General features: G+C 48.7%; 2 protein-coding genes across 2 annotated transcripts in view; one reads left to right on the top strand and one right to left on the bottom strand.

Annotated features, from left to right (window-relative positions):
• MFSD13A (major facilitator superfamily domain containing 13A) overlaps window positions 1-490 on the top strand; it is a 15,149-nt gene extending 14,659 nt beyond the window's left edge. Inside the window, exon 10 of the mRNA XM_082310266.1 lies at window positions 419-490. Within this exon, the coding sequence (XP_082166392.1) occupies window positions 419-430 (12 nt within the window). The 3' untranslated portion in view covers window positions 431-490. The remainder of the gene's footprint in view (window positions 1-418) is intronic.
• ACTR1A (actin related protein 1A) lies at window positions 109-17,062 on the bottom strand. Its single transcript, XM_082310267.1, has 11 exons — window positions 16,958-17,062; window positions 11,518-11,582; window positions 10,549-10,624; window positions 9,652-9,777; window positions 8,730-8,854; window positions 8,194-8,410; window positions 4,950-5,042; window positions 4,057-4,231; window positions 3,128-3,189; window positions 2,712-2,752; window positions 109-2,339 (listed from the first exon to the last, which is right to left on the bottom strand). The coding sequence occupies exons 1-11, from the start codon at window positions 17,003-17,005 to the stop codon at window positions 2,237-2,239; spliced, it is 1,131 nt and encodes a 376-aa protein (XP_082166393.1). The 5' UTR covers window positions 17,006-17,062; the 3' UTR covers window positions 109-2,236.

Raw genomic sequence — 17,062 nt, 5'->3', positions numbered from 1 at the left:
TCTGCACAGGCAAGAGAAGAACACAAGTTACCTCCTTAAAATTGCAAATGTGGGAAGATGAGGCCAGGAGGCTTGAGGGTTGTATATGAATGACTTTATTTAAGTATGCTGGGCACCACCAGGCAACATGGTTTGGACAGTGTGCAAGGGAACAGTCAGGCAGATCAAACAAATGCTAGTTTGGAGGCAGCACCTTTCTGTCCGGTCACTGCAGGTTACAAAATGGAGCGCTGCTGCTTCTGCAAGGCCCGCCGAGGGCTGGGGGAGCGGAAGGGAGCACTGGCACTGCCTGGGGCACACGGGAACCGAACCTGGAGGGGTTTGCTGCTGCCCCTCTGCACGCTATAGCAAACCAGCAAGAACGCAACCCATTTTCCAGCAGAAGGCTGAGCGTTGATAGCTCTTTTCTACCTGACAGGTTCTTGCTTAAAAAAACCCCACAGTCTGCTTCGATGGGGTAAGTGAACAAAGCAACCTGGCCTCAGCTGGGAGGAGACCACCAGCCCTGCCTGCCTGCAGCCCCTCCGAGCCCAGCGCTGAGCCCCGGGAGCCTGGCTCCCGCCGGGGCAGCACGCTGCCTGCTGCTGCGTACATTCATCTCAGCCAGGGCAAGGCCCCGGCTTTCGCCACGCCTCTGCAGCTCTTACCCCGTCTCTGTGCTCGAGGGTGACCCCCAGGTGATGTGTGGCAACAAGAAAGGAGGGGAACAGGGAGGAACTGCCACCACTCTGCTGCTACTGCCAGCTACTGCAGAAAATCCACATTTGGGAAAAAAAAAACCCACCACCAAATAACGCGTAAGAAAAACCTGAAGGGGAACCAGTGGCACAACCCCACGCAAGCGGGTCTGCAGGCCTGCCCGTCGCTGAGAAAGCGGCAGAAGCGAAGCAGCCACCAGATGAGCAGAAAGGCATACGCGCTGGAGCGGAACACAGCCGTGGCGACAGCTTGCTGCTCGCAAACCTGCCGCCCACACCAACGTCCTGGTACAGCTCCTCGTCCTCTCCTTTAGTGTATTCACAGAGAACAGCGAGGCTCCCTAAGAGCAGTTACGGGGTGGTGTCGCAGGGCCGGCCGGCTGTTCCGCTAAGCGTGCGTGCTGTAAACAGTGTTAACGTGGAACGACGGACGGCTGGGTAAACGGGTGTTCAAAGAAGACCCAAAGCATAATTCCCAGGTGCTGTGGTCAGTATTTGAGATATCCTCAGACATTTCAATAAATAAAACAATTCTTACATTACAATGCACCTTTCCGATTATTATTTTGCCCCAGAATGGATAAAGTACACAAGAGTTATGCCTGGCTGCAAATACATGCTCCCTTTGCCCTGACACGGCAGGAAGGAGGGAAACAGCCTCGACGCTTACAGAGAAAGAACATGAGAACTCAGCACTGTGAATCTTGGCAGGTTGAGGGGGAACACACAAGTGCCTTCACCCCCACTCTGGGGCACTTGCTTCCAGAGGAGAAAAGGTATTTAAAACAAGGTATGAGAGAATAACCGTCTAGTACAATGATAGCTGATTAGATTTGCTTTGTTCTACTCCATGCAATACAAACTAAGTCCTATCACCAACTTCTCCAGCTGTGGTGCAGACCCACGCAGCAGGCTAAGAAGTTACGCACGCATACACACACTCACACACCAAAAACAGTGGGGGCAAATGGGCTGAACTGTTGAGAATCTGCTTTCTCTTAATAAAAAATATATTAAAAACAACTTCAAAAACCTACTGATGGTGAAGACACTGCTGAAGAAGAAAGTAGCTATGGGGCCTCAGCTACGTGTTTCCAGACAATCCAGGCATTGCAGTCGGGCTGACTAAAGCCTGCGTGAGCAGTCTGCAGTGGCTGGCTCCCTTCTGGCTTGCTAGGCAGTTTCTATACGCTGTTCCCTTTGTTTTTGCTTGCTTGTTTGTCTTACAGTGACAAATGTGATTGCGATACAGAAATTAAGGTACTGAAATGAAAAAGGAATGGGCCATTCTGGAGAAATTCAGACTGGTATTTTCTCCTTTCCATTTAAAAAAAAAAAACCACAACAAAAATAAAATAAAAAAATAAGAAGTTAGTAGTACTAATACAACCCTCCTGCTGCTGTTGTCTTTGCTCAGTGACATCGGGGCATGCTGGCGCACACACACACACACAGGCAGCTCTCAGACACTCGGACTCAGAAAAGCGAGTTTAGAACTGAAGTGAGTCTTCGGAGGAGACTGAGGACAGGTCCCAGGGCTAGAAGGTTTTTCGGTGGAGGGCACGAGCTCCGTCTTCTTCATATTCCTTTTTCGAAACCCACATTTTCTTAAAGGTGTCCAGTGAGGCCAGGATAGAGCCACTGGGGAGAGACAGGCATGTTACGGGTTAAAGGAAAATGTTGGGGGCACTCATCCCATCTCTGCAGAGATGAGCTGTTTCTATTGCGTGACACTTCCCCACGTCAGCAAGGTGCTGAGGCTCGCAGTTATCTACAACAGAAACGCTCTCTGGCCAGTCACTTCCTCTCCTGTTTGCCTCAAACGCACCAGCACTACAGAGCCTGGCACCAGCCGCCCCCTCCCAAACGACCTGCTGATCGCTGCGCCAGTAACACGCCAAGCATCGCGCAGCTCAACGATGGAACCCTCCTGACGCACGGCATCAGAAGGGGCAACAGCGTGAGTGCCGCCAGGCTGCGCCTCCCCAGCCCCCATCCCGCAGCAACACGTACCCAATCCACGTGGAATACAACCTCTCCTGAGGAGCTGATATCTGGGAGAAAGAGAGAATCGGTCAGTGCCTTCCCCAGCTCCAGTCGGCTCCTGGCATGCTGCCCCCATTGCACTACAGCTAACAGCTGACAACATGGGTATGATCTCTCCCGCCACGACAACACCCAGCAGCCCCCCCAAAAAACAGCCACTGTGGTCCAGGATCCTGGACAGGGGTCATGTTGTTGTCAGAGGAGCCACCTTCTCAGCGATGGAACCAAACAGGTTTTCATCACAACAGCAAATACCGTTGGGCTGGCTCAGGAAAGTCGTTTCTGGTTTGAAGCAAATGGCAGCTGCACTCTCAGCATGGTTCTTTAAAGGCCACAGAACAACACATGTAGAAAGTGATAAACACCAAAGAGACTGCTCCTACCCTGATTTTGACGTCCTTCGGAGCTAGTTTCTTCACTTCGCTCAACAGCCTGTCACCAAAGCCTACACAAGACAGAAAATGTGCAGTGAGCCCCTCAGCAAAATCCCAGGTTCCATCTACTAACAACGTGGACGCGTCCTATGCAGTCCTGTTCAAATATCCTGCTCCAGACCCCACAGAGACACCAGTCTGGAGAGGCACAGAACACAGCCAGTGAGATAATGGGATCCTGTCTCACTCACAGACCTCAAACACCAGCACAATGGGCTCTATCCCTCAGCAGCAACTTGAGACAAGCAAACACGATTTTTAGCTAGGACCTCCCCCTTCCCTGGGCATTCCTCCTGTGTCCGGCCCCTTTGTACAGGGAAGCAGGGTTTGAACGGGAAGACCAGGACCTATCTGGAGACGTCCACCTGTGGATAACAGGCTGACAGGTTCTGCCAGAGGATATCTTTAAGCTGATGGGGACCATCTGAGCTCTGAGGGGATGGGTAGGAAGCTTTCTGCACACTGTAGCTGACACCATGCAGTACCAGGACCGTTGGACTCTCTCACACACCAGAGACCTACAGGAACCTTCGGAGGTGCAAAAGCCTGTTAGGCACCTGGTATCAAATATCCAAAACTACAGCAGCAGGAATGAACACGGCTATTCAGTCCTGACACAGGCAGAGCGATAGGAGGAAAACAATAAAAGCCCTTCAAGCCCAGGAGGTGACGTACAAGGGCAGAGGTGTCTTGCGCACCCAGAAGGGTATGACAAGGACTCAGGAAATTAGACAGTAATCCCCCTGAGAGAGCAGAGGTCCCACAGCCCTCACCCCACAGGACAAGTTGGGTGACCTAGGTTATCTTCCCAGCTGCACACGAGAAGGAAGCAAGAGATCAGGTATGTCACAGCCCACTGAAAGAGGAGAGGCAGGAACCTTTGAAAAGCGTGGAGCCTCCAGACAGCACAATGTTGGAGAACAGTGTTCGCCTCAGGTCCATGTCTGATTTTTGAATGGCAAAAACGAGCACCTCATGGAGTCCTTCACATTCCTCCCCTATCAGGTCTGGCCGGAACAGGAGCTCTGGGGCTCGAAAACGGGCAGTGCCGATCTGCAAGGGGAGAAGTTAGCATGGGGGAGAAGAGAGAGCAGTGTGGCTCTGTTCACTGCCTACTGTTTGGGCCTGCCTTTCTTAGGTGAAACTTCAGAGTAACAAACAAGCTCCCAAGTGAAAGCCAGTTTGGTCTACTGCTCCTAAAAAAGGCCCTATTTCCATTTTGCAGATGAAAGAGATGAAGAAACTTGCTCAGCCCCGTACAGCAGGCCACTGGCAGAAAAGGGAGCAGATCCACCCCTGGTGCTGGAGGTAAGACCTGTATTTCCTCTCCTTCAGCCATTCTATAGAGGGCTCAGTCTTTGGAGGAGCATTCCTAACTCACTCTTCAAAGCAATTGTTTCTGCACCTCTAGGCAGGACAAAAGCCGCATACAAAACCACTGCTGAATTTAGTGAGCTGATAACTACCCACACTCCATACCTGATCCGCATAAAGATTTGCTAGATCAGAGCCCGCGCTCAAGCAGCTCAGAGTCCCCACGGTCATGCTGCATCCTTACCCAGAACTTCCAGTAGAAGTTGTGAGGTTTCTAATAATATTTTCCTCCCCTAAAAACTCTAGTGCCCAGTCAACAGCCTGGGATGAGTTCTGGTCTTCTACAATTATGCCCTCCCACCTAACACTGCATTAAATTTCCCACCGCTAGGCAGGAGGCTATTGTGGAAAGCCTGTGCTTCACATTAGGAATCCTCTGAGGGTGGTCCTTACAAACCTCAATAGTGCTTCCATCTGGCAGGTAGTACTGTGCCTTCTCGGTCTCCAGAGTCTCATCCTTCTGGGGGTTTATTGACAGGTAGCAGGCACGCTGGAGAGGAAACAGAGTCAGGAAGAGGGAGATGAGAAGGGTAGACCCAAATGCCTCTCATAAAATGCTTTTCTCACTAACAGTCAAAATCTGTGTGTCCCTCGGGGAGACCAATTTCAACAATGTTTTGTGCTGGGGAAAAGACCTTTTGGGTTCACATCAGGTAAAATACCTATTCACGCTACAGCTCCATGTGATGATTAGAGACATCGAGGATACTCACATCCCCTCTAGCTGCTGCTCACCTCTTGCTCTCAGTTCTCTCTTACTGCTTCTAAGTTACCTCCCTCTAGCGCAGATGGGGTAACTATCCTGTGAGCGCTTCCAACCTACTGTAGGGCAAAGTAAAACACGCACCTGAAACACCTTTAGGGACATTAATCTTATATAAGGGGGGCTCAGGTAACTTCACAACAGGTCAGGAACATGAACAAGGTCCATTATTACATTTCAACAGGGTAAACGATAACTAATAGCTAATGGCAAAAATTTCTTAACATGATCTAAGCTGCTCACTTCCCATTGCCCACCTACATTTTAAGTTACAGGAAACAAAATACTTTGACTTTTCAAACTTCTCCAGCACCCCATATTTTTTATTCCACAGTAAAGCTTTGCTATTCCAAATTGTTACCATTTGGGGATTAAAAAAAAATCTAAACAGAATCACTGAAATGTTTAGGTTGGAAGAGGCCTCTTGAGATCACCTAGTCCAACCCCCCTGCTCAGGCAGGGTCAGTTAGAGCAGGCTGCCCAAACCCATGTCCAGTCATGTTTGGAGTACCTCCACAGATGGAGAATCTACAAACCTCTTTGGGCAACCTCTTCCAGTGTTTGACCACTCTCACAGTAAACCAAGAAACAGAGAAAAATGTTTGCACTGAAGTAGGTATTAAGGATTCCCCTTTTAAGGCAATTTCTCCTCTAGACTTTTCAACATCCCCACATTTCTTTCCTAATATTTTTCCCCTTAAAAAAAAAAAAAAAAATCTATAGTCAGACAGACTCCAACAGATCACAAGCAGCTTTTGGGACTGAGAAACTCCCATGTCCAGGATCTGAGCTTTATGCTTGCCACGGTGCATTCAGGCTGCACATCCAAACTTCTCCTGAGGCAAGAAAGCTGCAAACACAAGAAGCCATGCTCAACCCCTCAGATTTGCAAATCAAGTCACAAACGGCACCAGCATCAACACAAATCTCACTGCAAGTTCCAGGCACATATATCCTAGAAATCTGCAAAACTTTCTAACTTAGCTAAAACTAATCTTAAAGCAAAAGGTGTAGGTTGGAGAGTGAACATCAGGTTGTTTCCTCCCTTCTTCAACAGCCTCACTGGTGAGGGCAGTCAGTATGCAAAGCGGGACTTGGCTCACTTTCCCCGGCTCTTTGTTTCCCTAAGTGTATAGTCCAGAGAAAAGATTGCACTGGTGCAACACATTGTGTTAAACAGTCAGCACAACATCTTTTAATAGTTTCATCACCCAAGATGCAAAGGGAGCCTTGGCCATTTATGAAGAGTACAAGTCTCTTGCTTTGTCCCATAAGGCCACTGCAATTGCACTGCAACTGACGCCTGGTACAAAACAGGCTTCTTCTGAAGCAAACAGTTCTCCAGCAAGCCTTCTGGTCCACAGATGCTGCAGCTGCACACGTCAGCTTTTTTCTCCCATTCAGCAATAAGCACTTGTAGAACAGAGAGAACAGCTACCAGGTTAAAACCTACAACCCTATGAAGTCTCCTGCTCTGGGCAACAGGCAGAAGACATTCAGCTGTGCTGGGAGGTGAAGTACAAGCACTGCTCCCTCAGCACAGCCACACTGAGCCATAGCCATGCAGAACAAGCAAACTATTTCCATTATGGTCCTTTGCTGGTAGGTCACAGGCTCAAGAATAGCTCATTAACACTCCCAAACCCTGGCACAGGCTGCTGACTCAGCCCAGAGTTATCTGCAGCAATCATAGCTTGTGATGGGAGCCCGCAGCATGGCAGCAACTGCCAGGCATCAGCACGCAGCAACCAGAGCCAGTACCGATCTGAGGACTGACCCCACGTACTGAAGGCACGGATGCGCAGGCAGCCCCGAGTCACACACAGCCTTGCTGAAATCAGAGAGCAACTTGCCTGTCGGAGCACAGCAACACCACAAAGCTGCTGGGAGCAGTCCCCAGCTCTGAGCTACTATTTACTGTCCCCCCTCTGTCCTCCTCTCTTGGCACACAACAGAAGCCAAGGTAACTGCTTTGCTAGGGATCTTAGGCCTTTCCACGCTGCTGCCTAGGCTCTACGGTCACTAAGCACTGCAGACCCTATAAAGAAGGGAAGCTTTTGTAAACGTGAACGCTGTGAGTGAATTCTTTCACGGGGCAGGGGGGGAAGCAACTTGCAATATCCTACTTGTGATCCCTACCTGCCATGGATTTTACAGAGCCTTGGCCAGAAGGGTAAACAAACACTAGCGAAAGGTATCATCAGACCCTGAGAAACTGCAGCACAGGTAAATGCAAAGCAGATTCTGAACCACCAGCCTGTCTTCACCTCCATGCCAACAGTCCCTCCGTAGGGATTAGATGTGACCCTTAATAAAGTCTCACAAAATACCGGATGGCTGAGGTTGCAAGGGACCTCTGAAGGTCATCTTGTCCACCCTCCTTGTTCAAGCAGGGTCACCTAGAGCTGTTTGCCCAGAACCATGTCCAGATGGCTTTTGAATATCAGCAAGGATGGAGACTCCACAACTCTCTGGACAACCTGTGCCAGTGCTTGGTCATCCTCACAGTAAAAAAGTTTATGTTCAGGCAGAACCTCCTGTGCTTCAGTTTGTGCATCTTGCCCTGTCACTGGGCATCACTGAAATAAGCCTGGCTCTGTTTTCTTTGCACCCTCCCTTCAGACATTTATATACATTGATGAGATCCTCCCCAACCTTCTCTTCTCATGGCTCAACAGTCCCAGCCCTCTCAGCCCTTCCTCATACGAGAGATGCTCCAGTCCTTTAATCATCTTAGTGGCCTTAGTCTCCCTCAGGTAGATAAGGAATGAGGTGCAGAGCTAGGTAAGCTGGCATTTCCCACTAGATTTCATGAGTCACAACCTCCCTTGGGCAGAAATCCCTTTTTGGATAAACACAGAAACAGACAGTGCATCACCTCCTTAATGGTCTTGACAATCTCAAACTCGGAAGTTGTGTGGAAGTCGTAGCCTTCCTTCCGGAGATAGAGACGCAGGAAGCGTGAGACATCACGGCCAGCAATGTCAATCCGCATGATGGAGTGAGGCATGGCAAAGCCTTCATAGATGGGAACCGCATGAGTAACGCCATCCCCAGAGTCCAGCACCACTCCTGTAGTCCTCCCAGTAGCGTAGCTAGCAAAGGGGCAAACAGTCAGGTCAGAACAAGCAATTCAAAGTGACCCCAAGCATGCAGCACATCCAGGCTCACCTCAGGGAGCAGAGATTTCACATGAACAGGGGCTAGAAAAAACCCAAAAAACTAGTTCTCATCATAGTTCAGCAAATTCCTGTAAACTCTTTATTACAGAAATTAAAACTGAATTTCAGTTCTCGCTTGAAAAGGGGGTAAGTCAGACATCAGTGTGGCCTCCTACGGGTTTTTTGGGTTTGTGAAAAAATGGATTTCACAGCAACATTTCACAAGCACAAATCAAAACCAAAACACACTTACAGGCTAAGCACAGCTTGCATGGAGATGAATAGTGCTGGCACATTGAAGGTCTCAAAAAACACCTCGGCAGCACGCTCTCTGTTCTTGCGTGGATTTAGGGGTGCTTCCGTCAGCAGCACGGGATGCTAGTAAAGAAAAGAAGGAGCTGTGCTGCAATAACCAGGAGGCAGCTAGATGTGTGTTCCTGAAAATTTCTGCTCTGCATATTTATTCACTTCAGGAACCACTGGTGCAAGAGGACAGGTAGAAGGGGATCATTTCAGGTACTGAGCTGTGTTAGACTGTGAATAACCTCTATTAAGCTGGAGGACCAGCATGGCTCTGGTCTAGTTAGGAAGAAGTGTTAGAAAATCTACTCTGTGAGTGACCCTGTCCTGTGAAGGATGAACAAGATGACTCTCAGTGCCAAAGTCAACCAGATTAGCCAAAATACACAGACCCTAAGAAAGGGTGAAGGCATACAGTCTTAGCACGAGCAGGCAGAAATATTCCTACTCCACATATACAACGTATTGCTTTCAGTCATTTAATAATTTTTTGGTCAGCTCCTTCCAGACCACAGGATTGGGGTTTTCTCCTTCCTCACTTCATATTCTGTCACTGCTGAGTGGATATGCCTGATGCACAGGCAGAACAGGAAAAGTTAGAAGCACTTGGCCTACAGCAGAATCATTAGAGAGTGTGAATAACAAATGTTGAAAGCCATATTTTCAGTCAGGCCAGAACATTAGACCCAGGGAGAAATTCTGCTTGGACACTTCTTGTGCAGTATCTCCTGAGGGATGAAAGAGCCCAATTTAACAACAGACACATTTCGAAAGAAAAGCAAAGGAAAAGTCCCATATATTTCCTGGAGTTCCAAGGCTCCTGGTGTTATATGCACAGAGTGATGCCTGTGCCATTACATACTGAGGTAGCTCACCTCCTCTGAGAACGTCTGAAGCTGGTCTTTTGAATACACATACTGCCAAATGCGCTCCATGTCGTTCCAGTCCTTCACTATGCCGTGCTCCATCGGGTATCGGATCGAGAGGAGACCTCTGTGCTCCTGAGCAAACAGAAATGACAACAGAGCATACCTGTCAGAGACTCAAACAATCACATTGCTGAGCACTATGACTATGATTTAATCTGTTAGATTCACTTATTTTTGATTCCACTAAAAGACAACTTATCTCTAGCATATAGGGCAAAAACTGAACATTAATCACAAACACCTCTCCCAGAAAAGTATTCACAAGATTAAACAAGGCCTTTTTATACCAAACAGAAAAGTCTGGCACTTGCAGAGCGCATTCCATCCTAGCAGTTTTCAAGCCGAGATACAGACACCTATCAAACGGTATCTTTGTTTTACCAGTTCAGTCATGATACAAAACGTTAACAGGGTGGTATTGGGGAATGTAGTTCAGAGGGCTCACGAGAAATGCGAGACCATACGACTACATGCTGACAAAAGCAGGACTGTGGAAAACGAGCTTCTTGCCCACACCAGGGAGACAAAAAGCAACCAAGTAGGGTCCATTTCTAATTATCCCAAAGAGATGGGGATGTAACCATACAGACCTAGAGGTAGCCTAGAGAAAAAAGGATATAGAAGGACTTGGGAAAAAGGTCTGTGGTCAGCAGGTTGGCACAAAAATTTCATGAAGCTTCCCACTCCACCTTGGACACACTTAAAAGCGACAATCTATTCCGCTCTTCAGATCTATATGCTGATACCAAGGAACCACAGCCCTTTTAAGCACAACTGCCACAGCCCCTCCTTACAGCAGCATACCGAGATATATGGAGAAGTGCAGTATACGGGTTTTCTTACCTCTGCCTTTGGACCAATGAAAATGTCCCCTTCTAAAGCACCAGCCATAACACGAATGTGCTTTGGTCTGCCCACACTAGAACAGAGGCAAGAGTATAAATGCTTCGAGAGAGAGAGCTCAGATACACCCAAGGATTAACTACTTTGTGTTCCTCTCTCTCCTAACCAGTACTTTCTAAAGCAATGGGCAAGTCTGGGGCACTACCAGGTGCAGGCAGACCCAGGTTTGCTCCATCTGAGCTAATCTCAGAATCAGAGGTGAAGAGAACAGATTGTAGACACTTCTGAATTGGCAGGACATAAGCCAGCTGAGTCTGGCCATGCTTTCCCTGATGATTCAGGACTTATTTGTTCCAACAATGCCTGGGGTGAGCATGGCTAGACTGAGCAATGGTCTGAGCTGACAGATCCACATGGTGTTGCCTGACCTCAGGCAGGCTTCTCAGATTAGACATTTATAGTCCCATACCCCACCTCGCCATACAGAACCCACTGCTCAAAACAAAAATATACTCATTAAAAACCCACCCCATTGAACATAAAAGCCAGTGACTATTCAGAGTTCCTGATCCAGCAGTCCTTCTTTCAGTAAAACTCTCAGAAAACTTCCAAGGAAGTCTGGCAGGAATCAAAGCATCAGACCACAAATCAAAGAAATAGAGAGATCTTCAAACCTCTCATCCCAACTTTGTCTTTTTCCTTGTGTCCTAATGTCTCAAGACTAAAGGATCTTACAGCTTTGGTTGCATGTTGAGCCTGACAAAGTGATAAGTCATCTTTTATGGTTTGTTTTTTGCTCCCCCCCCCCGAAAATCTCAAAGTGCTTAATGGCAGAGATCTCCTTTCCCTGATGCTCCTGTGCAGAATAACTCATTTCTCCAGGTACAAAATTGGACCATTCTTCCCCTCTACATATCAAAGAATTGGCACAAGGTACTAAGAACTTACCAAGACCAGCAGAATACTTACTAGTTTGGAAAGCAGTATTTCGGTATTTGATCGCCTGCAAAACCTGCTTTAATCACGCCCGAGCCCTGTGGGAGGAACATATAAATATGTAAGCTGTAGGCCTCTCAGAAGTGGAAGATTTAGAGAGGCTGGATGGAGGGAGGGTGGATAAAGTCAGAGAAGGGAGTAGAAAAGCACCATGTGAAACAGGTTGGAGTGGAGACTAGGGAAAAGAAAATCGGGTGCTGGATAAACTAGCTAATGCTAAAGAGGCAGGTCACAGAAATATGGTTAGAAAAGACACTGGAAACTAAACCAGACTGGAGTCTGACTGGCACCTTTGTTATTTGCAGACTCCCAAGGGGAAGGGCTGGAGGCAGGGAGAGTGGTTGGCAGGATAGGACTTGTTTAAAAGGGACAAGGAAGAAGGGATTAGGTGTAGCAGTCAGAAAGGTGCAAATCCAAAAAGCCTTCTGCAACATTCAAAGCAGCAGAAGCAGCAAACACAGAGTGGGTAAAGCCAGCCGCAGGGAGGCCCTGGCAGGGAATCAGTGAGGGCATCTGGCCCCACAGATCCCGTCCCCGTCGCTATCATCCGGAGGCATCCTGGGAAGCCCATCATCAACTTGGATCCGTGCTGACTCCTTCCCCTCCTCCATTTCCTCTCCCTGAACAAGGGAATGACATCTTGAAACAATGAGCAGCTTGCAGGAACCCAAGTTTTGCTAAGGAGCGGATTTTCATAGGATCTCCTCAGATAAGCTGTTTCACTGATAATCCCAGACTACCCTGGGAGCAAGCCCTCCTGCAGAAAGAGGAGCAGTTCCATTTTATCCTGTACTGGGAGCAAAGCATGCAAGTTTGCACTGAAACCAGTGGCCTATGAAGTGCCTGTTCACTCTCAAGGGTTCTGCAGCAGGACTGCTCTGTTTATGAAGCCAAAAAGACATTTTGGCTGCCCCAGAGCATTTTAAAATTACTAGCAATGCAGCTCCTCCACTGCTTTCCCCGTCCCACCACCTCTGCGTGGGTCAGCATCACTGCTTTCACTTGGAGGCTGAGGCCAAATGAGTTGCTCAGGGCTCTGCCAGACAAGCTCTGGCTGCAGCAGTTTCTGATACTGCCATCCCAGCTGCCGGCCCCGTTCTGGAGCCAGAGGTTACCAGCCAGAGCAGGCTCAGCAGAAAGGAATGCGGGGCAGCCCCAGCCTCTCCAGTTCACAGCCCAGCACCTTATTCCCAAGCTACTTTCATCAGCAGTTTCAGCTGAGGTGCCGGGCTTTGCACAGAGCATGTGTGCTCTGCCACCCGGGCCAGGGCCCTCCTGCCTTAAAACCGCCAGAGTCAGATTTGTCAGGATGCCTCCGTAACAGATGAGTATCAGGGACATTCTGCAAACCAGACCTAGCTAATTATAAAAGACAGATCGCTCGAATTCTCATCTCCTGACAAACGCCTGCAGCCAGGCCAGCTCAAGGAGCACACCCAAGCTGGCACCTGGGCAGGACTACTCCCTCTGGGCAAGAGGGACTCCCAATATCTGCACTAACAGGTACCGCTGCGACAAAGTGGCCTGTGAAGTGTTAAAAAGACTTCACTTTAGACAGAATCTCTTCTGGCTATTCACTTCAAAGTCAAGCGAGGAATAAAACAAAACCACTATTTTGTTTTTCCTTATCATATCTTATAAACAACGCTATACCTGCAAAACAATACCATCCTTTGTCAAGCCTTGTAGCAAAAAAGTTGAATCAAACGCAGTAACGTAACCACATCAGAATATTGTGCTTATTGAATATTTTATTCAAGATAATGACTGATCTTGCTGCCAGCACAGTCTGCTGCTGCGAAGTGGTTTGAGGAGAATAATGATGCTCCTAGTTTAATGCAAAGATCAAAACTTCCTTATGCCAGGCCAAGAATTACCCAGCGTGTCCTGGTGAGATTCCCAGCAAGTTATGCATTTTAGGATTCACAAATTGCAGTTCAAAGTTAACCGAACGTGTCGGTAGTTCAGAACTCCTAGCTGGAGTCGAAGACGAATGACTGTTTTGAATGTGCCGGTAGGATGGGACCTCAACACAGTTGTGCTTCCAAGTGCCTGGGAATAAACCGAGCACAGCTGTTTGCTATCTCTGCACTACAAAGACCTGACAACGCTTTCTGACCTATTCAATTTTTCTTGAAAACATTTTACTTCTTTGAAGATGTGTGCACTGAATAAATCTATTTATTATAGACCAGTTTGAGATTCCTATACAATGAGAGGAAAAGGTTTAAATTTTGAAATAACCTGGCTGATTCAGATGGTTTAAAGTAAAGACCTGCTTTTTCATCTTTGTTTCAAATAAGCAAAAAAATTGCATCCTCCCTTCTGCTACAAGCTCTGATTTATTAAAACTTAAAAGGGAGTTTCAAAATTAACATCCTTCCACTAGTAACTATTGTGGCTGGGCTTTCATCCCACTTTGTTTGTTTTGTGGTTGGTTTTTTTGGGGGTTTTGTTTTTTGGGTTTTTTTTTGTTGTTGTGTTTTTTTTGGTTGTTTTTTTTTTTTTTTTTTTTTTTTTTTTTTTTTTTTTTTAATCTGAGCAAAAGAATATAAGAAGAAAGAAAAACTACATGTCAAATGTAAAGGTCAAGGAAGATATTCTCAGGGAAAATTCTCATGAGTGCCTTGAAGTAACTGAACACGCCTCTTCCACTAGCCCTGTAGCTAGTCAGTTAGCGATTCATTCATCTTGATGCATTTAGGACTGAAATTTAAATGGAAATCACCAAGAGAGTCAATCTGCCATGTAGCACTTTTTATGGAGAGTGCACGTTTCATACTGCTGTAAAACTACTTTATTAGATACACATTTTATAAGATCAAGAACAAACCAAAGACACAACGGCCCTTACTGACAGCTCAGCTGTTTAAAATGCCACCACTTCAGACTACAAAGTCAAATTTTATCCTCTTTTATGTAAACAGAGACAATTCCATGGAGGTCAAGGAATTTGCACTTGCTTAGGCCACAGCTGAACCATGCTGTCTATTTACATGTGCATTACGTTCATCAGGGCTCCCAGACCATTTATTTCAGAGACAGCTTGTTGGAGTGCAAGATGGGAACACAGCTCTTAAAAGTTACTTATTAGACAATGAAGAGTATTAAGGCTGTGCTGAGGTACAGCTCCAGCCTCTCACTGTATACTACAGAACTCTCCCTGCTGAAAACATGAAGCTGAGCGTACTGTTTGGTAAGAAGAAAAAAAAAAAAACCTCCTTGTTGAGTTTTTAGCTACATACCTTAATGTCCTTTTGGAACACGCCGAGGTACTAGAGCAGAGCTGGGATTGGGGATCTGGCTTGTTCACCAGCTCAGTACCTCATTTCCCCTCCCATACACACGCATACACGAGAGGGGATAACATTCAGCCTGGAAAAGCTGCCTGCAGCTCTCCGAGGAGAAGCGGCAATGAGGCAGCAGGAACAGCAGTACCTGCTCTGTGCAGCTCCACTTCCCATCCTGCCTGAACTCAGAAGAGCACCAAAAATGCAGTGTCACCACAAGGCTCCCCGGCTGACAGCCTGCCCGCGTTAAAGGCGGAACTCACAACTGCTTCATTCTACTTCTTGTACAGGGAGGGGGAGGGAGGGAACTCATTTATCGGCGAGGCAAGAAGAATTAGCTTTTATAAGACCAGCTGATAAAATGAGAAAAGAAACGGAGTCAGTTGCTGGCACATGAGCCCTCCTTCAGGTCTGAAGCAGGGGCGGCAATCATTGCCCTAAATAACAAAAGGACAAGCTGAAATTAGATATAGGCTGCTATTATATGACTATAGCACAACAAACTCATCCTCACAGTACCAGAGTGCCTGGAAATAACTTTAACGGTTAGCTAATCACTTGGCACCACAGCAGAGTTACTGTTACTACAGTCATTTCTAAGAACAATCAACCTAACTTATTCTTTAATGTCTCCAGTAAAGAAGATAACATGTTTTTCTTCACAGAGTCAGTTCTACTGCCTGATCTCCTTTTCCATTAGATATTTTCCTTCAAACCTAAATCTCTCTGCTATGATTCCAGGGGAAGAAACAAAGCCAAAACTGTATCAGAGCGCTCAAGCTGTAAAGAGGAAATTGGGATCAATAAAAAAGAAGGGGTTAGAAGAATAATTAGCTTGATCTGAGAAGACCTAGAATCATTCAGCTTATGGGGGGAAAAAAAAGCAATAGGTTGAGAAGTGCTAGGCCAGCAAGTCCACATGTCATATGGCAAAAAGATCCAGCAGAAATTAAGTTGATGGAGAAAGAAGGGAGCACAACACTGACTGTCTGAAACAACAACAAAAAAAAATCTGAATCACTGGCAGTAGAGGTCAGAAGGGAGGAGCATGAATTTGTGACTCAGTACACTGAAGGAGGCTCGCTCCAAGATATGCCCTCCCGCCCCTTCCTGGACAGTCCTTTCTCTTGGGAGGCCAGCATGGACAGGGCAAATCAGAACTGGAGCCAGAAGTACCTCGCCAAGGCACACAATCACTCTCATTCATCTCCAGCTGAGCTATTACCCTCACAGGTTGAAGGTCTGCTTTGAGCTAAGGCGAAGCGTTATCAGCTAAGAGCAGCCATCTGCGACACCACACCCCACCGTCAAACTAAAGCTGATGCAACCCTTGCTGGGAGCAGTTCCTTCAGGAGCTCTGCCTCCTGTGGGCTTCGGCAGAGGAACGGGCACCCCCTTGCTGTGACCGCTAGGCTGGGTGCGCTGGGAGGAGGTGGCTGGCGCTGAGGGCGGCCGTCCCCTTTCGCCCGGGCCCGTCGGGGAGCTGGCCTGGGATGTGGGGGGTGGCTGCAGGGTCCCAGCTCCAGCATGAGGGAAGCATCGTTCTCCAGCAGAGAACAGCAGGCCTGTCCCCGGAGCACGCCGGGGGCCGCCCGAGGCCTGTCCCCCGAGCACGCCGGGGGCCCCATTGTCCCCCAGGCACAAAGAGGGACAAGGCGGGGGTGCAGCCCCGCCTGACGGACAGCTCCAGCGGCCAATGAGCACAGGTGCTGTCCGCGAGGGCGGGGCGGGAGGAGCCCCACTTCGGCAGGTAACGGCGGACTGCCCCCGCTGACTGACAGCCGCCCCGGCCAATGGGGTCGCCCCGCCCCGCCCAGCCAGCAGGCACCTCGGCGGCGGCGGGGGCCTCTCCCCACCAGCGAGGGGCAGCGGCCCTCCGGCGGGTGACAGGCAGCCCCCCTCAGCCAATCGCGCTGCGCCGAACCGCACCGGCCCCGCCCCGGCGGCGGCCTGCGAGGACGCCGCGTACGGCGCTGTACGAGGGCCCGAGGCGGCGGCCAGGCCGCCGGGGTGGGGGTGGGGGCGGCGGGCGGGGCGCGGCCGTCCCCGATGACAAAGGGATTGCGGCCCGCCGGCCCTTCCCGCCCTCCCCGCGCCCGGGACGCGCGGTCGCCCGCACTCACGTTGTCTATCACGACGGGCTGGTTCGCTATCACGTCGTAGGACTCCATGGCGAGGAGCCGCCGCAGCCACCCGTCAGGGAGCAACAGCCCAGCCCTCGGCGGCGC

Source organism: Platalea leucorodia (genome assembly GCF_965183815.1).
Source record: "Platalea leucorodia genome assembly, chromosome: 4".
Taxonomy (NCBI): Eukaryota; Metazoa; Chordata; class Aves; order Pelecaniformes; family Threskiornithidae; genus Platalea; species Platalea leucorodia.
This window is presented reverse-complemented; position numbering and strand designations above follow the sequence as displayed.